This window comes from Tenebrio molitor, chromosome X (assembly GCF_963966145.1).
Source record: "Tenebrio molitor chromosome X, icTenMoli1.1, whole genome shotgun sequence".
Lineage (NCBI taxonomy): Eukaryota > Metazoa > Arthropoda > Insecta > Coleoptera > Tenebrionidae > Tenebrio > Tenebrio molitor.
Genome location: NC_091055.1, coordinates 7,681,434 through 7,706,450, shown reverse-complemented (window position 1 = coordinate 7,706,450; position 25,017 = coordinate 7,681,434). Strand labels below are relative to the sequence as shown.

General features: G+C 30.4%; 1 protein-coding gene across 2 annotated transcripts in view; it reads right to left on the bottom strand.

The window, feature by feature from the left end:
- The window catches only part of dysf (dysfusion), a 42,456-nt gene extending 24,467 nt beyond the window's left edge, over nt 1-17,989 (bottom strand). For both annotated transcript variants that reach the window (XM_069060451.1, XM_069060452.1), the window contains exons 1-2: nt 17,803-17,989; nt 2,664-2,845 (exon numbers count right to left, since the gene is read on the bottom strand). In XM_069060451.1, coding sequence (XP_068916552.1) covers nt 2,664-2,845; nt 17,803-17,813 — 193 coding nt within the window. In that variant the 5' untranslated portion in view covers nt 17,814-17,989. The remainder of the gene's footprint in view (nt 1-2,663; nt 2,846-17,802) is intronic.
- Between the last annotated feature and the right edge of the window lie 7,028 nt (nt 17,990-25,017).

Sequence of the window (25,017 nt, the reverse complement as noted above, 5' to 3'; positions counted from 1 at the left end):
CGAAGAAAAAGGAAGAGAATCCCGGGGTCGTAGTGTGTAGATGTGAGGCATTAAAACATCTAATAACGTCAGAAGAAATAGTAATATGATCAATAACAATAATAAATCAAAGGTAAGTTATTGATGGATGCCTTGATGGAATACGATGTTTATTAAAGGCCGGTAGAACGAGCCCAAGTCACTTTTAAGGAAATTCTCATCACGTTGCTGTAACAAAGGCATTTTTAACAATGTGGGACAATGAGCAACATTAAATCACGTATTTTTGGCTGAAAACCTGAAGAGGTGAGATTATCCATTGTTTATTGAAATTGAACTGTGGAATATTAAGTCAATCAATGTCCTCTTCGAGTCTGGTGACAAAATCCTCCATTGATTGGCCTGTCAATTAACTCTCCACCAGACATGTATACGTGCCTGCGAACGCTTCTTATCTGATCCGTATGTCACTTTAAAGACTCTGAAATGTTTATGGAATACTGAAGAATATGTCTAACTGGCGTCATCTACTTGCAATTCGCTATTGCACTTTTTTTACCCGTCCACCATTTAAATTTAATGTCGGAGTCGATGTATTTATTTACTTCTTGTCTTCTTCGGCTATCGATGTCTCTTAAATTTCGAATTCACCGACTAATGCATAATTACAGACTCCACACATTTTTAATTACAAACACAAGACGATTAATCATTTTCAGGAAATTGCACACTTGCAAATAATACAGTTATTGAATAATTGCTTGAATAATTTTGTGTGAGGGTGCGTCTACAACAGAATTCAAAAACTCATCTTATCTTGGTTGTTGGAACACTCCATTATTGTACATATTTATATTTAAAAAAGTATTTGAAAAATCGGAAGTGAAAAGATTTTATCGTGCACCGGAACAATGAGTAAACTTTACATGAATAAAACAAAATAATAAATGTTTCTTAATCTAATTAAAAATGGCAACAACAAATTATCTGGAACTTTATTGTTCTCACAACAATAACATGTTTGCAACACAAAACTTCAAATTAAAGCAACTTTGTAAATATCGGTTATTAAAATTTCAACTATTGATTTATAAAACTATTTGAAAAACATTATTGACAGTCAATAAAATACTCAAATCAGTTTTCAAAAACGAAAATATAAAAAATTATCTGTCCAGTGTGAGCATTGGTTAAAAAGTAAATTCGATTAAGGGTCTCCCAGAAAAATCCAATTTCTCGTTTACTTGCTATAAAGTTATCAGAAATAAATAATTGATCTGATTTTTTTTTTATTCTCTCAAATAAAAATATTTGAAATATTAGTATCGGTTCACTCGTGGATATTATAAAACCAAATTTTATACAAAAAAACAACGTCTTATTTTTTGATAAATAATAAAAATAATAATAATAATATTTTTTAATATAGATTAATTCCCATATACATCAAACGTGCGTGTTCAGCCAATCAGAGCGCTTGCTTTCATTCAATAAATTTTTTTATCGCCGTTAAAACGTCCTGCTACCCTGTCAGATTTTCAAATTGTTTTTAATAATTGTGTTTTTAATAACTGTAAGTATTATAAATAAATAATTCACGTTAAAGTTTATATTCTGGAATTAATCTTGCCAAAAATAACACGACGTAATTTTTATATCTGATAAATTTCCCAATTTTCACTTAAAAATTTTTGCTTTAGACAATTTTACGAGTTGAATTTGGGCATTTTTATTCTGGTTAGACCCGAGAGCTTTAGCTCGAGGGTTTAAACCTTTGAATAAAAATGCCCAAATTCAAAGCAAAAAGTTTTCGTAAAACTGAACAATTTATCCGATAAAAAAATTAGGTCTTTTTTTTGTAGCCTTCCCCTTTTACCACTCCTGGCCTATCAGGTACCTTGCGGTCGGCTAATTGTTTTTTCCTCCTTCTCCCCTCTTTTTCCTTAGGTGGTGCGGCGGGGCTCCGGGGTACTTTGAGTTTTAACGTATCCAAATGACAAGAAAATATTTTCAATGCTTCCATGTGGATTATGGACCACAGGGTGAGCAAGTGAGCATGGTTAAAAAAAAACCCTGAAGGCGGTGAAAAGCAGATACCGTGAGAAATTGTTTACTGTTATAACTTAGCTAAAATAAAGTTAGCCACAGAATCATTCATCATATTTGCTTTTACAAGCATATATTTTCCCAACATTTTGAATGTTGATGAGTTGCTGGTGGTCGTTCATAGCGTGAAAGGTAATCTTGCATCTAGCTTTTTATGAAGGTGTGAGGTAGTCAGACACACGATGTAACGAAACAAAAATTTGTTGAATTTTTTAGAAATCTTAAAATTGGTGGCATGTTTGTATATTATTTTTCTTTGTAACAATAATCATTGTGACTGAATTGTTTGCAACGAGAAATGCACAAACGGTAATCAAAGTTACAAAAATTGAAATGGAACAATCTCTTGATATTTGTTATAATTTCTCAATCCTATTATTATGTTTTATTTTTGACTACAAAATAAACAAATAATAATTAACTTCTCGCATGGTTTTTAATACATAATCCTACACATTATTATTATTTATGAACGCCACGTTACATAATCAGGAGCTTGTAGCTATTGTTTTAACGAAGTGGAGAAAAATAAAATTATATAATAATACCGAACTCGCATAAAAATGCAAAATACGTACCTTGTTGAAAATAATTAGCTTTTCTGACGTATACACAGACTAGTGCCATAAGCTGAAGTTGCGAAAGTCTTTGCCTTGTCGACGGTGGCAGAGGTAACAACTCACGTAAATTTGCTATTTCTGCATTTATTAGGTCCCTTCGTAGCTTGCTGGCTCCTTTGGTCGATTTGTTAGCATCAAACCTTGAAAAAAGACTATGTTAAGTGTGATGCCACGAAATATTCGGCCGTTTCGTCGAACCGGATCGACAATATGAAGAATATTTTTAATTTCAGGCTTTAATTCAATAAGTTTCTAGGTACTGGTTTTTATTGACGGCACTAATTTAATAAATAACTAAAATAAAATTAGACACAGTTCATTTGGTTTCCAATTAATATAAAGAAAGCATTTAATTGATTATCGTTTTTGTAGTTTTTGTGTAATTGTTAATACATCACACTTCTTAATACGAAATAATCGTTTTCACGGCAGTGTGTTCGGTAATTCATCGGCTTCTCTAACAAAAACTCGACCCATTATAAGTTGAAGAATTTAGTTGCGCACGATGTGACACCCTCGATAAATACGTCTAAATCGCACACAGAACGAGAGGTGGTTGGGTCTTGATTTAATTGATTATGTTCGATTTTCCATCGATTTTAATGTTCTAATTTGATTTAAGATTTATTGACATATTTTTATTTAATCTACTTTTACACTTGTTATAGCGTTAAATTTGAAAATTTTCGAAGAATTTGTACACTTTTGTGAAGAGTCGCCTGAAAAACCGCTGTCATCATGTAAGAAGCCTAAAATGTATTACCAATTGTGAGACTCTCACAGCGATGCCGCGAATTCGTAATATTTCCAGAATTTCGCTGCACAAACACCTCTCGAGATTAGATTTTTTGAAAAATACTCGCGAAAGAAGTAACTCAGAAACGTGACTACAAGATATTTACGTTCTCTGTTTATAGCATTTGTACACAAGAAACATGGGAATTATCAACTTATAGACAATAAACAGATTGTCTTGTTATCTACACAATGTCGTTATTATACACTATATCACTGGCAAAAAATAACAGGAAAATATTTATACAGTCGACATATTATACCGAGTGAATTTTAATAATCATATGAAACAAAAGACCCATTTTAATAACTCGTCCGCTGATAAAATCAAGATTTAGTATTGCACTCAGTACCCGATACATTATTTCAACTGAATTTTACCCAAAAACAACATTTTTCTATCTTCTAAATTAAATTAAATTTTACAGAGACGCCATGATGTAGCAAAAGAGTCGCTTAAAGCTTACTTATCAAATTATCATATTCCATTCTAATAACTAACGTTAACAGTCTTGATGGCGTTGTATTTGAAGTGGTTCAGTAAATAATTTGTAACAATGGGTCTAGTTTAATTTTGATTTTATTATTATGCAAAGTTATAAAATGTTAGAATTTCTACCTACAGTGAAGTTTAAAATATTTCTTAAATCTGTTTGAGAACAAACTTTTTCTAAACAATTTAATCAAATCTGGACAGCTAAAATGTTCAGCGTAAAGAAAATAATTATAATAAAACTATAATCTTTATTAGCAGGGCTACCAATAGCATATTATATATCAAGGGAGTAAAGTGCGTGTTTTTGTCCCGCAGGTGAGTTTGCTCGGAGAGCCCGAGGGCCCAGTAATCACGTAAGGGATAAAATATCACTTTAGTCCTGAGGCGTATACGCTGTTTCTTGCACACTTCCTAGTAATATAAATTTAAACAATAATCATTTTGATGAGTTTGTTATATGAACATGGTGCGATTTGGATTACGCGGTAGGTAACGTCATAGCAACGGTGTCAACAAAACTTTTCAATCTAGTGTCAATTTAAGTGTTGAAACGAATCGTAACTTCACAGAGTTTTATTGATAAGAAAATTAATGAATCTACAAGTTTTGATATAGATAAGGCGGCTGTCACGATTACGGAAGAATTAATACTCAAAAAATCCAGAAAAATTTAAGAACAGCAGTATGAAGGTTTTGTTAAGTGGTGTATGGAGAAACGAGTGGAAAACTTTTTTTACTTTATGTCCCTAGGGATTTGAAATGTCACTTTATATCCCTAGAGACTGAAAGAGACACTTTAGTCCCTGTTATAGGGGACTAAAGTAGTCACGGAAGTATAATATGCCCGTAATATAAATGTTTGAAATTTAATTTCTAAAAGGTAACACCAAGTGCAAATTGGTATTTTGTGGTTTTACATTAACCACGTGTTAATGTATTAAATTTTGTGGGTAAAGATGGTTTTAAGATTTAAAATTGTTTAGAAGTTCGTTACGATAAATAAGGTGGTTAATTTGTGGAGTCATTACACTTTACTTTTTAGAAATACATACTCAATTATAAAATATCGACTGGCAATAAATCAAATTAATTAGGATTTATAAAAACAGGTAAAATGTCAGCAAAATGGAATTTAAAAGTTTTGATTTATTTTCAAATATTTAAATACATAATATTTTACTAATACAAAAGAATTATCAAAAAATTGGCTTTACTTTAAGACTAAAGTTTCAGGAAAAAATTGTCGAGATAAAATATCTAGGTATAGTTTAGCTAAAACAAAATTTTGATTTGTTAGTATAAAATCTAGATTGTACAGTGGGAGCAGGAAATCATAGATTTGATATCGAGCGATCAAATTCATTTGTAATCGAGTCATCCATGAATCCCAAATCGTATGTCGTTACTTGAACCCACGCTTGAACTGTATTAAAAAAACACAGGTTAGGTCTTGACAGTTGACATTTCGTGTTAACTATTGTAACGGTGGTTAAAGTTACAACGAATTTAATTGTATACCTGGGATTAGGATTGAAAAACTGAAATTAACAACAAAATTAGATGTGGAGGCTACAGTTTTTTCGGGTCTATTTAAAAATTACATTACCAAAATTTTTGAAAACCAATTCGAATCTATTTAAAAATTACATTAGTTACCAAGATTTTTGAAAACCGAATTAATTTAAAAAAAGTCTTTAAAATGACGTAGCTTTAGATCCCACAATTGAGCAGATCAATGGCAAAAGATATATGGATTCAAATTCATGAATGACTCGATTACAAATTAATTTAATCCTTCGATATTTTGTACACGAATTTTACACAATTAAAAAACTTCATTGAAGCATCGGGTGTTCATTTAAATTTCCAGTGAAAGTTGGCGTTGAAGAGTCGATTGTGAACGCATCACGGATTACAGCTCTGATTAACTGTTTAAATCTAACCTCACTTTTTGAGTTGCCTGGATGAAGGCGGTGGCCATTTTGATCATTTATTGTAAATTGTTGATTGCAACTAATAAAAGTTCATTTGATGAAAATTTATTGTTTATCGCAAACCCAAAAAATGAGGTGACTGACGAGTGGTTAATTCACAATCGACTCTTCAACGCCAACTTTGACGGGAAAATTTAATGAACACCCGATACAATGAGTGTTCATTATTATCACACAGATGAGAAAGATTTTTGAAAATCTCACAAAGTTGTTAACAATTAACCTTTCTATTGGAAGAGTCTGAGGGAGTGTATTTCAGTGGTGTTGTTTTATTTTCTTATTGCAGTTGAAGTTGCTTTTGAATCGAAAATATCGTTCTGTCCATAGTGCATTTCTAAATTTAAATACATATTTATTTTCCTTAATAATCGATGTGATTAGTTTGTTTGTCAACAAATAAATAATCGGTATATATTTTGACACAACGATGATAATATCATTAGTTTCATCTTCGCACAAACACGAAACGTTCTGGAATATATTATGTTTCAGGAAATGAATGTAATGAAGGACGAGTTATGTTATCGGTTGACATAATAACTAACTGCCAGCCATGGCAAAGTTGAGAGTTCACTCGAGGTGGAATTGTTTGCGTTGATGGACACAAGTACAGCGAAGTCCAATAATTAAACATAATCCGTGGATGTTTATTTAAGCGGCGAAAACAGATTGTTATAAGGAGTTTTCGTGACTTGGGAGCCAGTCAGGCTAGGTGTTCGTATTTGTAACGGTAGGCTATGTTGGCCGCAGTGAACATGTGGCCAATCCTTAATAAATCCGCTTGTTAATTACTGGAACCGAGTAGGTATCTCAAGTTCACATGTTAGTACTTGTGTTCCTTCTGACAGCCCTTGCTTTCAGCTTACAGGCGATACCGTTCTCACCGAGAAAAAAAACCAACAGCGAACACGTTTTTCTGAAGCTATCGCAACCCAGGCTCTAAGTGACCTATAAATTTACTTTAGATTATAAATTAACCAGCTGAGTGCCGCGGCTAACTTCTTTTTCTTATTTCTTGCTGTTTATGTCTTCTTCACGAGGGTTATAATTGCGAATACTTTACTTTTACCGATCCGTACCCAGAATACTTACTAAACTACGTTCGTTTTAAAAATGGAGGTAAGCCATAAAACCTACTGGTACGATTTATCACACTACTCTGGGACAAACCACAAACAAATTTACTCGATTTACTTCAACATCAAACACTTTTACTCACTGACAACAAATACATACAAGCACTGTGTTATTTATCCTGTTTCTTCCCCATGAAAAAATAAATAATACAAGAACTAAAAAATGTTCCCCAACACCATCTAGCTTCTCACCATACCAAAGGGAATTTAGAACTGAAAATAGAATTGAAGGAGTTTGTAATTCATTTCCATTTTTAGAACGAACAGAGTTTAGAATATTTTACCCTCATTCAAAGTCGCCTTTCACTTTGTAATGTGCACAACAGCACACAAAAATTTTGCTTAATACGTGTAGCAACTTTAGACCGTAATTAATTTGGTTAATATCCTCTAATTTCTTGTACACACTATTGTAAAGTTCGTTTATTTTATGGGAACTGAGCTAATTTTAGTACAAAGAGTAATTCGTGCGGAAAAATTAAAATACACTACAGGCCAAGACACAATTCATTCATTGGAAATCGAACCGACATAGGGCCAGAAGTGTCGTGTTAATTTCTTTAACAAGAAGATCGAAATGAGACAAATTTAAAAATTAATTTGAATAATTTACTGTGCTACTCGTAATTTAATGAAACGTTTATTTTTATTTTTAATTAATCGTGTTTGGGCTATAGCGGAAGTATTGATTGTAAGTAATAATAAAATAATTTGCAAGCATTTTTCTAGATAGAGTACTAGAATCAAAGAAAATTTTTGTAAGTACTGACAATCAAATTTATTTGAAACTTTCTTAATAAGCTACCTCTTTGATCTGACCTTTCTTGCTAGCACGTACTATAAAAATTATGTGCTCCTAGTTTCGTTTTGTTTCATTTTGTATTGCAAAATTAAAAAGATTACGTCTGACTGTAAAAATAAAAACATATTAACTTTAGAAAAATCTAAATCTTTTTTATGTTGGTGAGCTTTTGAAGTACACATATTTACGTAATACTGAATCGACTATATCAGCTGGTAATTTCCTTCAACTAACCTAAATAAAATGAAATTATTATATACGATGCGACAGTACTAAACATTTTCCATCAATTTCATCAATTTTTAGATGACTTTAATGAAAACTTTTGTTTTATTTTAATAATTATGTACTTAGTAGTAATTACGGGTTACATAACGAGCTTATTTCATTCTGAAAAACACCAACCAGACACTAAAGCAAATTAAACCGTGATGGCAAATTTTTGATTCGAATTGTGACTTCTGGTTTGTATTGTGAGAGATTTATTTTACCTGAGCACTAATCCAAGAAAAAATTTCAAAGGCAAAATCGACAACATTATTCAAAGTATCTTAATATTAATGTGGTTTCAAATTATTTAAATAAACCCGACCTGAAGAGGTATAAAGAAGATTTAATTAGTGAATCGTCAGTCGTCTATGCTGTTACATTCATTCGGATATTTCAAATGGAAGATCCATGTAGCGTATGATATGTATTGAAATAATCTCCTGAATTCACCACATTTCCTAATCCATATATCTTCATTAGATTACAATATGGCCACTAGAATAAATGGCTTATTTTAACCATAACACAACTCCAACTATTGCAAAATTGTTGATCATATTTATTTACATAGATAATTATCATTTATAACATTGTTATTACCTCGCTAGAAAAATTTTTTCTTCGAAGAGTAAATTTAATATCATTACATTTTTTATTGTAACACTGGACCTTTCACTTACTTTTTATTATACAGGGTGTATCTGAAATACATGTGTTAATTTTAACCAGTCGAAGAACTCGCCAATTCATGAAACTTTTCTCTATAACATTTTGCAAAATTGCAAACCTTTCCCAAGTTTTTTTTGGCCCCCTAATTTTAACCAAAGAAGTCGTTTTGTGTCATTAACTGGTTTCTATTTTTTTTTTTTTTGTAACCATGAGAATTTTAATTTTAATTATTTATTTTTTCTATAATCATGTAACTTTTTTGACAATGCTCCGTTTCCATCAAAACAGAAAATTTTCGCCCTTACTCATAGGCGGGTATACATTTTGATGATTAATTTATTCCACATTTTAAATCAATTTGTAACGGTTTGTAACTCGGTATATGTTACTATATTCAAAAAATTATTACACAAGATGGTGCAACTCCGCATTTCTGTTACAATGATTAATTTTGGGTTAAAATATTTTTTAACCATTGGCATTCCATAAGAAGATGACTGCAAAATCTGAAAACACTGAAAGTGACTGACGAAACGCTAATTTTATTTATCTGATTATAGATTTTTAATTTATGTGTTCTCGTTGTAGTTTAATTACTTTTGCGGCATTTAGTTTTAATTTTGGAGTGTGCTAGATTAGCCTCGGTGTGCTATGGGTATGATTATGTTATCTAATAAATAACAGATCAGCTGCAGTACTAACGGCTCAATTACATGCATGTTATAAATTATAACAACGCTCTTTTTCTAAATTGTAGGCTATCTGTGGGTTATCGTGATTTATTTAGAATCTGTCAAATTATAATACCGGTTATAAATCAAATTACATGACTTTATATGCACAAAAACAATTTGAAGAATTTGATACCTTCAGAGTCCTCAGTCGGATGATCTCGATTTGCCGTTGCCTCGAGATAAAAATGAATGTGTTCGATTCGTCGATAAATAGATAATACAGTCATATTTCATATCCTTCTATTGTATTAGTGAAATATTGCGCATTGAAATATTATTAAATAATTTATTTGTCTCATTCAATTTATTCGTTAGTTTGCACAACTCAATGGGAATTTAACACAAACGTTTCATTGTTTTCTACAATGAGGATGCGGTTATCTGGTTCGGACTAAACATGACAACATCTTCTTCGTACTAAATCTGAATCAAACCAATAATTTTATTTTAATTTCTATCGAAAAGAAGTCGGCGTTACCGGAATCGCAATCCGTTGAAGAGGTTAAAACCGTGCCTAAATAAATGTTTACGGTTTTATGACATTACGCCACGAAATTCCATACAATTTTTTAATCAATTACTTGTTTACTTTTCGAATATTTCTAGAAAATCGTGAGAGAAGAAAAATCTTTATTATACATGAATCACATAAGTCAGCTCGAACAATACGTCTGATAAAATTATTTTTAATTTATTGGAGGGGAATGTGAGAAACGCCTCTAACTCAAACATCAAGGCTTTTCTCCTACTAGGTAGGCTATGTTTACAACGTATTCTACCTAGATCCGGATACATTCTCACAGAAAAAACAGAAACCTCTTCTGGAACCACCACAGGCGCGGAGAGTGCTCCAAAGAAGGCGCAGCACAAGACCAGATCAAATTCTAGTAACAGATGCGAAAATTTTGGGTGGACTTTGAAATCTTGACCGGGTGTGGGTCTTCGCGTTGGTCTTGTTTGTGTCGAGGAGTGATAAGAAAAATCCGGTACCAGCGTCGCTGGTGGGTTTTGTTGTGGGTTTGCGAATTCATGTATGGCCGGCTGTTTATATAAATATCAGCTCGCATCTTGAATGCAAAATAGGGAAGGAAATAGCGTAGATCGCACTCACCGGTGCGGTCGCAAGACAGGAGGCCCAGCCTGTACCAACAACCTGCCGAGCCATACCGGAGCCAGCGATGGTTTAGCACATGCCCGATTATCCATCGTTGTCGCCTGTCTTTGTTCCTCCCCCGCTAAAGATCCGTAACAGCGCATAACGCACTGCGCACACTAGGTCACCACACGCGCCCAGATACTCCGGCTTTGTATTCCACTCCGGGACACCGACAAGCCTAACTCACCGAGACTCAGCTGATTTGTGTAACTATACATTTAGGCTGCACCACCCAAGCGGACACATTTTTTAAACTCGTAAATCAGATCAACATCGAAAGTACGAAATTATAAGAAAAAAAAACTACGAACTGACTTAGCTAATCCCAGGGAAGTTGATTTAGGGGTGCTCATTAAACAAAAAATGTATGCCTACGTCAAATACATACTACTGCACTAAAATACTAGTTCTCACAGTGCAGTCAATGTAAAATTAATTATTGATATTTACAAAAAGATCCATTTTCTTCTACTTTACCTATCTTTATGGAATATCTATTTTTTTTTTTAATTCCTTCAACAACTGAATATTTTACAGATCAAGAGCAACTAAATATAATAGACAGAAGGAAGATGTTTATTGTAAAATTTTATTGCAGGCTACAAATACTAGTACGAATAATAATGAACGCATGATTTGTGGGAATGTTAAGTTTTATGAGGTGAAAATTGTGACGATTGCTTCTTTACTGGCCATACTCTAGCTCACCTCTTGAGAATTGAATACAAAAATTTTGAATTTTTCTTGTAGATTGTTTTATAGATCTGTCGAATCCTGTAAAATATTTCAAGTTGGAATTTTATTTCAGCGTTAAAATAATTAAACTTTTGCGTAGAAAATTTAAAGTTCCAGTAATATTTTTTGACATAAGTACATATCTACGTTTGAACGGATTCTGTTGTATTTTATCTTTAAATTGTAATTTTTATGTAATTTCACTATTTATTTATAATTAATTCGGTAATAGTAAAAATTGTATCGATAACATAATTATATACATAACATTTTTGATTTACAATGCATTTCCGATAATAATGCGGAATCTGGAAAAGTGCCCCGAATGCTTGCAGCGTTTCCACGTTGAATGGCAAGGGAAATCCTCTCAAAAAGGAATTTCTTTGATTTTGAATCGCCTATTTATTTATTATTTATTTTATTTTATATTTATTTATTATTATACATAAAACTAAAAACAAAATAGAATTAGTCGAATTTAGTAGAACGAAAAAATAAAATTTGTGATTTTTGTTTAGATTATATGACAAATGAGGCATTATACAAATACCATTATTTTATTTTACATACAGTGCTGCCTATCACGACATCCATACTATATTGAATCTTTTTTTATTGATTGATTTATATTAAATATATGTATGAAAAAAATTGTTTCTAATGAGATTTTATTTCCATGTGAAAATTGTGAGAAGAAAATTACGAAAAAAATTAATTGCACCAAGGTTATTATTTAGTTCGATATTTTGAAAACAGGTCTAAAATACATCAGAGAAAAAAAATGCGAATTTGAAATGTCTAAAGGTCAAATTTGCTCACTCATACATTTTGTGCTCAGCAAATCGAAATTCAATTTTGTAATATTGATTTTTCATTAAAACAGATGAATTTTTTTTCGAACTTTATTCTGAAAATAAAATCTTATCTATTAGAGCCAACTTTTTTCGACACATTCAATACAGAACCTATTTTAATTTTTTTAAATCTCAAATTTGACGTACCTGGGAAGTCAACTAATAACTTTGGTCAGTCCAGTTTTAAATTTTGAAACAAGCAGCGACGATTGCCCCAGTAAAATTCTTGCTAAATCAATGAATAGGTATTAAATATCTGCATATGTATTTTAGTAAGCACTGTACATATGTACAGGTTATCAAAAAATATTTTTTTCGTAGGACATTTTGTATATAACATAAGCCCTGTTTGCATGACCTGACAGTTCTCAGATATACAGGGTGTTTCAAAATTGGCGAATTCCGAATTCAGAGCGTGGTAGGGAAGAACCCAGTGGAGCTCGTAAATACTTCCTGAAGAAGATATTAAGCACTTTAATTTTGCAGCCTGCATATCCGGAGTAACAAAATACAATTCTAGTTACGTTGCCGTTCCATCTTTAAGAAAAATTACAAAAATTTAAGATTTTTTTACTCCAAAGTAAAGCTATTCTTCAAAAAATTGTTTTACGTTATTATTTTCCACAATCATGTACACCATAAATAACAATAAACATTGAACTTTTCAGCCTGTTTTTGAAGAAAACGCACTCCAAAGAGTGCACCTCAGACCAATGTATCTTTGTGGGGGGAGTCCCGATTTTTTTCTAATTTCCATATTTGGACTACTGAAGTGATCCCCTATAACGCCCTGAATTCGGAATTCGCGAATTTTGAGACACCTTGTATTTATTTAAACTTTTACACGGACTTACATTAAATATACGAATTAAATGCTGAAATATGTAGAATAATTTTACTAGATATATTTTTATTAAGTGATTAAACTAATTCAATCCCATAAAGTTGTAATAAAAACAAAACAAACAATAGTTCTTTTGCCGAAGTAATTTGTGTGATGAATAAATAATGTCAGAAAACTAAGAGTAGTTTGATCTAAAAAAACTTTAATTCCAAAAATTAACAAGTACATATTAAGTAAAAAAACTATTTTCGAATTAAACTGTTAGGTGAAAGAAAATTAATTAATTAATTTTTATTTTTTCCTTATAAATTGGTACGCAGGCACTTGTTATTTTCCTGCAATATCACTTAATTGTGTAATATTTTTTAAGTTTTTAGAATCACCTTATCGTGTTAGTAAATATGTCCCACTGTGTACGCTCTGATATTACTTAATACGTTTAATAATTTCATATTGTTTTAGACAATACTGTACATTCGTTATTTTAATTTGACAAATACGAAAAATTAAAAATGTGCAATAACTTTGTTGCACAATTTCTATGCAGTCATGAAATTGTCTGCAGTTTCCTAAACAAGCCATAAAATCATAAAATAAGGGAAATTCTCTCCAAACGGTCATGTTTATACGAATTTTTCCGTATTATACAACTTTCTCCATTACACTAATGCGTTTGTCATAAAGCTCGCCAGCTATTATAAAAAATGATACATATATACTTAGAGATTTGCTCAGCATGGTGCGGAATGGTAATAGATACGACTGACATCAATTTAAGGAACTAAACAATTTTTCATTGTTCAGAAATGAAAGAGATTACAACAAATGGACTTAATAAAATTTGGAACGAATGTTACGTAATCGGGATGGAGTCTAGATTAGAGTAGTCGTCGACGCATTTAATGAAAGAGCGAAGTCTTAATAAATTACCGAGGAATTTATTAGCACTGATGACAGGCTATTCAAAGAAAACTTCTCTTGATCTTTTGTTTATACAATTCTTATGGATTATTATCGTATATCTGTTTAATTGAGTATAAGTCTCCTACACGAACAAGTAATAATTCATGGTTTTCTGAAAACTGCATCTATTGGCATTTTAATTTAAATTCTCTTCTTAAAAGCTATGCCTAACAATAAATTTGCCATTGACTAACGGTAGTACTATTTACTTATATGCATCTCTCTTACCTATATGGCATTTTAAAATTCTGTGCCGGCATTTCTAAGCACCTTAATAACTTACCTCACCACTTCCACGTCTTTTACCCTATTTAAAATTGCACGGAAAAAATCTGACTTAATGTTAACGAACTGAACAGGCCTAACCATATACACAGTCCCATAACAGTTGCCCTCTTTGCATCTACACCATTGTAATTACTATTGTTTCACGCTGGCTTTAAAACTGTAGCCATTTTAACAACATTTTTATACATTTCCTCAACCAGCATAGTCTTGCTAATAATGACAATTTAAAAATTTCAATGAGTTCCAACGCAACGTATTTTTACGGTTTGACAACAATCACTCTGTATATTTTGTTCGTTGGGAAAATACTTCGCCGACAACATTATTTTACATGAAGTTATGTAACTTTTTGTTTAAAATTAAAAAAAAATAAATCAGTCGTGATTTATCTTCGGCGTAAAACTCGTAAAACTCTTTATTCAATAAATTAAAGTTGTTCATTAGTGTAGTTTTCTCAAAAGTGATGCGTCCGTTTTGGTATAAAAACCATTAGATGATTGTTATAGTGTAGCAATGGGTGGTCTAAATTAAATATTATTTCAATATAAGTATTTGACAACGTCTTGAATCCTTTCAAAGACCTTGTAAACACTGATTAATAACAGGCAACATTTCGAGCATGCCGACAATTGAACAATAGATAATTTTCTGCCAAAGAATATGTTGAGATGTCAGAAGTGGACCAATTGACAAATGGAATGATTTTTACGCTGCACAACGCAAATTTTGCTGAATGTGTTTTATGGGACTATTGTTTCGATCAGACATTTTGATTTAATTAATGCCTTATTGTTGAGCCAATAAATTTATTAGAATTGTAGTTTCACAAAAAGAAGTCTTTTGTTGCACAATTGTCGGAAATTTCGTTGAACATATTTTGTGAATGTGCCATACTACATTATGGACCATGACTGGTTAAAGAAGGCTGAATTGAATCTGTTCGCGCATTCCATTATCACATTGTAATATTCATCTTTGTATTATTGTTGTTTGTTACCATAATTATTTCAAGTGTGATCAGCTTTTTAATTTATTGTTAATTGTTATCTGTATTTATACACATAATCATGTCGATATCGTCTCATTTCGGAGAGTTACTTTTAATATATGTACCAGTAGCAGTCATAAAATTTGTTTTTCAACACATAAACAAAGAAATTTATTGCACATATTATATATTCGGACTGTAAGCTGAACCCTGGGTACCTTTAAGACTTCACGAAAGTTTAACGTGTATCCGACGTCTTAATCGCTCATAATAGCCAATAAAAGAGCGGAATATTCTCGTTTACCACCATCATAAATAAAATTATTTCACGGGTCTTAAGGTCTGCACAATCAAGGTGTAAATGTTAAGGTTTTGATTATTTTTCCAGTGACGCCCATTCATACTCCAATTTTTTAATTTCTAACATAATTTAAAAAAATGACAATTAAAAATTAAAAAAATACCTATTATATTTTCTAAAACTATTTTTGCAACAATATTTCTCTCTTTACGAAAGAAGAATTTCCAACTTTCTCGAATAGGGTGTATTTTTTATCACCTTATTTTACTGAAACTTTTCGTAAATGTTGAATGCAAAATTTGTTTTAAATTCTTGTGAAATAAAATATTTTTCTAAATACCTATGTTTTTCTAATAAATCAACAAAAAAATGTATGATGGCTATGTCATCAAAAAGAGATTAAAACATTTAATGTATCGAAGTATGAAAAAATATTTACTTTTCCTGATATAATTTTGCGGGTATTTGATGGACGTTGGTACGATTTTAATCTTTGAAAATTTGTTGTGGAAAATATGAGAAAATCCAAAAATCCAATTGCATTTAACTAACTTAAATGAAAACCATTTTTGAGAATTTTAATTATTGTACCTAATTACAAATATGTATATAAAAAATAAAGAAAATTTAAAAAAAACTAAATGAATTAAATTTTTATTGAATGTAAAACATTATTATAGATACTTTTGGGACGATATTTTGTTTGTCAAAAAAATGTAATCAAAGAATACAAATAAAATTTAAGGAGGATTTAAGTATGTATAAATAAATAATAAAGTATAGAAAATATAAAGAGTAATTTTTATTAGGTATGCATGTAGTTATTTGAAAAATTTAAATTGTTTTTGTTTTTGTATTAAACTTTAATGCATGTAATAATAATTAGCAGTAATTGAAAAATCGACTTTCTTAACCGCAGAAATAAGGTTACAAATTCCTCAAAGGACAATAAGTTTCCTTTAGATCTAAATTGTTATATTGCGATTTCATCAAAAAGGACTAATTTTAAAGATAAAATGAGACATTTTCTACATTTTTATACATATGTATGTATAAGGATAATCAAGATATGTACCTAAATATGTATGTGTTTTATATTGATATATGTTTTATTAGTCGTATTTATTTTTTTCAGTATTTCAGTATTTTTCGATCTCGCTGTGGGTCGATAAAAATAATAAAAAACAAAATATATTTCAGCAATTTTTGCAAGTTGAATATTGTTGTTAATGAAATAAATTTATTGAATCGATTGTGATTGTATAAAATTTGCGAAGTCATTTTAATGAGTCAAATATTTTTAGCACCTAGAAAATAAACATTTCGATACGTACATTCAAATAATCCATCAATCATTACAGTCTTTTGTATTTTATTTAATTGAGATGGTGAGTTTAAAATTTATTTTTAAATTATAACAACTTAACCTGCAAATTATTGTCAATACTGTAATTGTCACGTTTTTTATACTTTCTAAATATTAATATTTTTTGTTTACGTGAAGATGTTAGTGTACCTAATAAATAAATTTTAAATTAGTACAAAGTGAATGCAAGAATCGGGAAATACATTTTCTGTTAACGCGAGTAAAATTTTAATGGAAACGTTTTCGGCAGATTCAAGTAAGTATGTTTATTTTTGGAAATTGAAACTTTGACTCAGAATATGAAAGCACGAACGTTTCTAAGCAGGGTTTGTGACTTACCGTCGCATTGAATTCTCCGCCTCATCACGAGATAAATTTCCGAGTTTGAAGCATCTTTGTTATGTTTCCAGTGGCGGTAATCGTTTTGTTAGTTTTCCCATGTTTATTTATCTCATATCAACACTAAAGCCGCCAAAGACGGAGGCGTTTGTGCGATTTACGTAAGGAATTGAGTTCCGATATTTGGTGTGATGTAGGCGTAGGGATTTAAATAAATATCACCAGTGCAAGAAAGTGATGTTAATGTTCCGTTTGACAAATGAGCCTGTCGGCAAATTAAGAGACGATAGTCACGGATTTGCGAATTTATCCATCGTTATCCGGCGACAAATAAATAAAAACTAGAAGCAATCAGGAGCAGATTTACCTTGTAAACATGATTATCAGTTAATGAAAACGTACGAGTTACACACTTACACACACATTGTAATATGAAAAACGGCGCGAATAAATAAAACACGTGAGTACAGCACTGAGAAACCGCGTAGTTGAAGTACCTACACCGAGACTTTGAGTGGTACCAGTGGAACCCCGAGAACTAACGTTCCAGCGCCCTTCCAAGCCGAGAACGCGGGCCCCTTCTATCCAAGATAGATATGATGCTACAATGTTACTGGATTTCCATGTGCCATACCATCACTCGACCGCTGTCATTTTTTTCCAACGAAATTTTACGCTCATGTTGTCACTTGTTTCTCGGCATGTTACATGTATGTTACAGATCGACGTCTAACATAAACGTTTTAGATTTCAAAGCACGCTCAATAAAATCAATTCGCAGTATTCTAACATTCTCAAATTAAATATTAAATGCTGCCTTGTGGGATTAAAAATATATTTTATTTTAACAATTAATATTGTCAATAAAAATTGCTAAAACTTTTTAAAATTACACGCAGCTTATTTGGATAAATATTATTCGTGCTTAGATCGTTAAAAAACTGCAGACCTATTTTGCTTTTCCTAAAAGATCATGTTTCAAAGAGAATTAGAAATCGGAAGTGGTTAAATTTTTTTATTAAACTGTTTTTAAATTTAATTTCAGTAATTAACGCTAATGGTAGTAAACTTTCAATGTTCAAGACGTATTCGGTTTTACGATACTGTTCTTCCTTACGTTTGCTTAATGCTGAAATAATTTTATTTAGTTATTACATACCAAGAAATAAATAAAAACAAAATACTCAAAATTGTTTCAAAAAAATATATTAAAAATAAAAAATTATATGTACATACTAGGTATGTACTTCTATTAAACGAGCATACAGCAATAAAACTATCATAAATTAAATTAATTCTTTTTGTCCTATTCAGCAAGTTCTTTTTCACTGTTTTATGCAGAATAATATAAATTTATTCATACATTGACAATATCTTTATTTTTACAATGCGAAAATGATAATTTACACCATTATTTCAAACGGAAAAAGATTTACGTATTTGTTAAAATAATAACATTAAATTAATGAAACATTTTATAAATTGAATAATTCTAAAATATTTAAGGGAATAATAACTATAACTGTTCATAAAGACACAAATCAAATTTTTGCTAATTGTGAAAAACTGTTAATTAATTTTTAATTTTCAAAAATGTAAATGATGGAAATATAAAGTAAGTGCCGAAGTTGTTAATTTTCCAAATTTTAAATGGTAGTATTTTACGTAATCGTAATTTTTTCAACCGAAAAGAACATTTTCATAATAATCAGTTTTTCTGTTTCCTTTTCATGTGTTGAAATTGACATAATTTATTAATCTTCGTGTGATTGTTTTAAAATAAAGCTATTTATTTATTTATTTATATATTTGTACTTTGGCTGTATTGAGCTTTAGCATACTTTGTGTTTTATGACTTTTCATATCTACTTTTTTATTTTTATTTTTCATGGTTGTGATGAAAATAAATTACTTATAATTAAAAAAATTAAAAATGAATTCTTCTCATAAAAAAGTATATTTACGATAAGTTATAAATATTTAAACACAATTTATACACCTAATGCTATTTTATGTTATAACGAAAATACTAAGATAACTAATTTAGGATATTAATATGTAAAAAATATACTACCGGGTGACTTTTAATGATTGAAATTATTTTTGTTCGGCTGGCAGCACATTAACGACTTTATGTTGATACTCTAGACTGTCAAATTCAAATACATATGACAGTTCAAAATAAATTAAATCGTCATTATGTATTTCCAGAATCTTAACCTAGAAACAGAATCAACAGACAACTCTTTGACAAATAATTAAGCGTACCAATTATTCGGGAGTGCCAACCCATTAAATTTGTCTCAATCATTAAATGTCTCCCAATGTAATAAAGAAAGAAAATTCACTAAAACAATTTCTTTTTATTTATAGCATAACAATTTGTAGGTGATGAAAATTTTATGTTATTAAACATTTTTATTTCCATCAGAATATGTAATTCCAATTTTCAATTTGTTAACCACTCAAACAGAACAAAAATCAAATTAAATGAAAATCAAACGTGTCTTTTAAAAAATTAAAAATTTACGATCGTACCTACTACGATCGTGATAAATTGTTAAATTTTCAATTTTGTTGTTATGGCCGTAATTAGTTGGATAACGACATGTACGTTTGTAAAATGTAATTTGATCCAAAAGGCGAATTTTTAACTAGACTGAGAATGAGAAAATAAGCTGACCACAAACCGCAAATATCAAACACCAAATTAAATCTAATTCGGAGCCTCGCATACGTCTAATCACTAATATTTACGTTACGCTGTGTTTGCGTTTCGCCGGTTCTGTCAGCTATGACAAAATTATTAATCGAAACTAGCCACATTCTAATTTATAGAAAAGATGTTCCTAATAAATTTGCCGGATTATATCTCGACGACAGAGTTAACGATTTAAATTTTGTTTTGAAGGTGTAAAATGACAAGTACATTTCATATTGTAAGACAGCAATCTTTTTTACAAAATTTCTGACGTAACACGTATTTTTTAATGTATTCGTAACATCAATCAAAATGGGTATGCTTAACGCGGAAATATGTTTCTTAATTATGAAACCTTGATGTTAAAAGTTTGGTTTACTAGTTGTACACTAATTATCACCGGACTTAATATAAATATCCATAAAAAGTTGGAGTTGAGGAATTACTTAAAGGTTGGAGTTCAATTAAGAAGATTTACAGCTTTCCTTTTTATTGTATGTGAGTTATTTCAATTTGTACTACGTGTTAAATTAATGTCACACCAAGTCGTAACGACAAGTTAGTTATTGTGGCACCAAAACATAATATAGTCATAAATAAAGCAATGAATTTCTTGCGTTAAGGTTGATATGTGTGTTTCATTACATTGTATTGTTATTCCCTTTCTATATTTATTTAATTAAAAGCTTTACATATTTAAATTTGTAACTATTTCTCAACACCATTCGACTGAAAAATTAACTATTTATTGTCGGTAGCACGACATTATTTATTGCCTTTGTACGGAACGTCCTGTATGTCATACAACCTCTCTGAAGTAATACGGATAATATTACATTTAATATATTTAACCAGAAAGTTTCGTAACAGAAACAATTTTATACTTACTATTTCTCTTTATCAAAAATATTTTCTTCTTTATGGAGCAAGCATGAAACTTAGAACAGAGTAGTTTAGGATTAATTTGAATGAGAAAAGAACCACACATCTATAATTATTTCGTTTAAATAAAATTCTCTGTATATTCGTAACACAGATTCTTATTTAAATTTCCAAGACGGTAGTTTTTGCGGTCTTTGTAAATGTCAAAAAATACATTTTTAAAGAAACCGACCATTGTTTTGTGTAAACAAAAAGTCGCATTTAAATGAAGATCTCTAGAATCTCCAGAATAAATAGAACACTGAAAGGGTGACCTCATTTTTTTTTAAATAATCTATAGCATAGTGTGTCCTTTGTATTTATACCGGGTGTTATGGAAGTCCACGTAATAAATTTAACCACATATAGGACTCGTTAAAATAAACACTTTTTTTTAATCATTTTTTCCGCAAATTCTTCAAAACAGAGTGAAAATTTAATTTAATTTGAACCCTAAAATGCATACCCGCTCATGTGTTTACACATCCATTGATAACCAAACACGAAAAAAAAAAAAAAAATTAAAAATTAGCCGATTAAAATACTCCAATGACAAACAGTAAAATCTGTTAGTATTAGAACAGCGATCGTTCTTTCTTCAAAAAACTGTAAAGTTTTTACCGCACAAAAACATTTTCACTCACTCTTTCATTTCAATGATTATCCCATAAGCGAAATGTCAAATTAGGGGTTAGAAAAATGTAAAAAATCCATTAAAAAAAAGATCAATATGTAAAAAAGGGAACTTTATATTAATAACATAATTACATAACATTTTTGTTTTATAATACAAAAATTTCCGATAATATTGCGGAATCTGGAAAAGTGCCCCGAATGCTTGCAGCGTTTCCACGTTGAATGTAAAAAATGTTTATTTTAAAGAGTTCTACTGATGGTGATTAAATTTAATACGTGAACCTCCATAACACCCTGTATACAGGGTGATACACGCATAGTGTCTGATTTATTTACAAAAATATAATTATTTTGACACATTTGAATGACACTATTGTTTCATTTTTCTGAAATCGGATTACTATGATCACAAAATTGTATTTAAATTGAAAAACAGGGAAGTATGTATTCTATGGAGAGTAATTTATATTGCAGGAATAAAGGTGCTAAATCAGACACTATTCGTGAATCACCTTGTATACACATATTTTTTTTAAATTTTGTTTCACCAATAGGAAACTGTAATATACACATTTACTCAATAAAAATAAAAAATATATTGCAAATTGAATTAAATTTTTATTGAATGTAAAAACTTTTTGTCAATATGTGTTTTTTGCCAAAAAAAATGTAATTAAATAATACAAATAAAATTTAAGGAGGATTTAAGTATAAATAACAGAGTAATTTTTATTGTGTAGATATTTAAAAAAATCTAAATTGTACTACATTGTTGCAAATTATTGTTAAATGTTTGTGTTCTTCAAACTGGCAGACAAGAATGTAGTGTTGATGAAATTCTTTAAATAGAAAAACATAAAAAATTTAAGGATCACATCCAAATTACAGCATAATGTTTTCGTTGTAAGTGCTTAATTAAAATAAATCGGAATGTCATTATCAAATCAATATTATTAACTTTAAATTTTTAAGTATTTAATGGTTTTAATAAATAGTATAATTCCTATTACGATAAAAAGATTGATTTTAGTTGAAGAAAATGTGTGGTAATTTATCACTAATAAATAGTAAAAGAATTAAAAATCAGAAGATGAACTCAGTCTGATATATTGCAGCAGGACCTCATATAATGGAACTAGTCAAAAATTAATGTATTTGTAATTTTACTTGAAAATGTAGATTTTTTGAGAAAGGATTATAAATATTTGATTAAGGTTAATTTAACAAATGTTAAGCTTTACAATCTTTTTTATTTTTCAGCTCAATACATTTTCATTTAACATTTAACACTCAAACAATTAACCTTCTGGAAAATGACAGCAAATCGTTTAGAATGATTAATAGACGAGAATTAAACTATTTAGGTCGTTTACTTACAGCTAAATGGAAATTGAATTAAATTAATACTTTTAAAATATTTGCATTTTAAGCAAAAATTAAATAATTTAATTGCGACTAGGGAGAATGAATTTAATTAAAAAAAAAATACTTTGGGTGTAAATGAAGTTAAGAGAACATGCATCTTATGGACAACCATTTGCAGTAAACTTTTAAGTCATTATGCTGTAAAATAAATTTAATTAACAATGTATTAACTTTCTATTTTCAGGTGAATTTTCAGTCCTGAAAGCTATTTCTACCGCCGGCGACTAGTCTGCGCTAATTTCACTAGGTCTCTACTGATGTATAGTTCAATCTATCAATGAATAGAAAGTCAACATCTCGAACTAGCTCTTCGGAGAATAGTTTATTAGTATTTTCTTAGACAGTCTCAGATACTGAAATGGGATTTAAATTTAAATTTCTTTTGTATTTTAATTTAATTCCAGTTTCTGGAATTTAGAAATTTTCTGTAATCTTAAAAGTTAAACAAAGCGAACTTCCCCTAAATAAATTAAATGCAATAAAACGTGAACTGTTTCAAAGAAGAAAAAACAAAAGGAGAATTAAAGGTATCTTTTTGTATTTTATGAAATGACGTCCTTTATGAACTATGTACTAAAGTATTGTTTTGAAATTATTTTCAAGTAAAAATCGTCAAACAGAAATGTAACAATTAAATTTAGTATTAGTTTTCTAAATTAGGTTAGGTTCAAATTTTGACACAATGTTAAAGAAATTTAAAGATTAGAAAATATTCTGTCATATGGGTATAGGATTCATTTTATTTTTTATTTTTTTTAGTTATTTGCGAGGCGTTGTTTTTATTATTTGGTGACAATTCCACCTCGTAGGAATTTTTGTTTTAACTTCTCACGTCGCGCTACGAAAATTCTAAAAATAAAATTGCAAAATTTCGAGTCAAAATTCCAGCTCGCATTTTCAATATCTGTTTTCATTTCTTACTTATCATCTCCTAGCTGGCGGCGGTCGCTTGTTTTATGGAGCTGATCGAAAAAATGACATGTCCAGGTGACTCATCACCAGCATTAATTATACTCTGCGGCGTTAAACGGCCATCATGAGCGTGATTAGTTCTAAATGACACTTGTCAAAATTTCAGTGTCGAAATAAATTGATAGAAAAAATCCATAAAATAATAATGACCGGTTTTATCTTATGGACCTCAGACAGATAAACATCTGATCAGACCGAATAAAAAGCATGAGCTAAAAGTGAAAAGCCTTTGTGGTCTCTAGTTTGGGTGTGCTCCATTTAGGTCGCACAGAGCAAGTAAAGTCCGCGGACAATGACCAAGCGTTGTAATAACAGGTTTCGTCTAGTGCGGGTGGATGTAGCTTGGACCATGTTGAAATGCGGTTACAGCGTCCGAGATATTATTACGCTCATCCCTCCGCCTACACCGCTCTCCACCTTTTCGAGTTCCAACAAACTAGCTTGGATGCTTTCCATCGAAGAAAAACTGTATCGGGCAATTTAAAAGACCTCGCACCTCCGTTTTTCTACACAACGTTACAACTGTATGCACAAAGATGACACCTGACAAAAGAAATTTCCATTTTTGTTGAAATGTCATTTTTATGAAGGTGGCTGGAGTAACGAATGTTAACTACTCGCGACCTGCCACCTGTCACATTTTAATCGAGAACAAATGGTTCGATTACTGGATGCAACAATCATTTTCTATTCTCAAAGTCAAAAATAAATTTTTTATTGAAGCAGCATTGTCACAAATGGTCTTCAATTTTAATTTCGCGACATATTTTATTGAAACGGTTTGTATTTTGTACATGTTGGCAATGCATGTCAATTTAGAGATGCTTAAATTTCCTAATTAACAACAGTAAACGTCAAAGAGTAGGTACTGGAGATCATCCTTGAAATTACTTAAACGTAATTTTTGCATTTCAGATAAAAATGTAT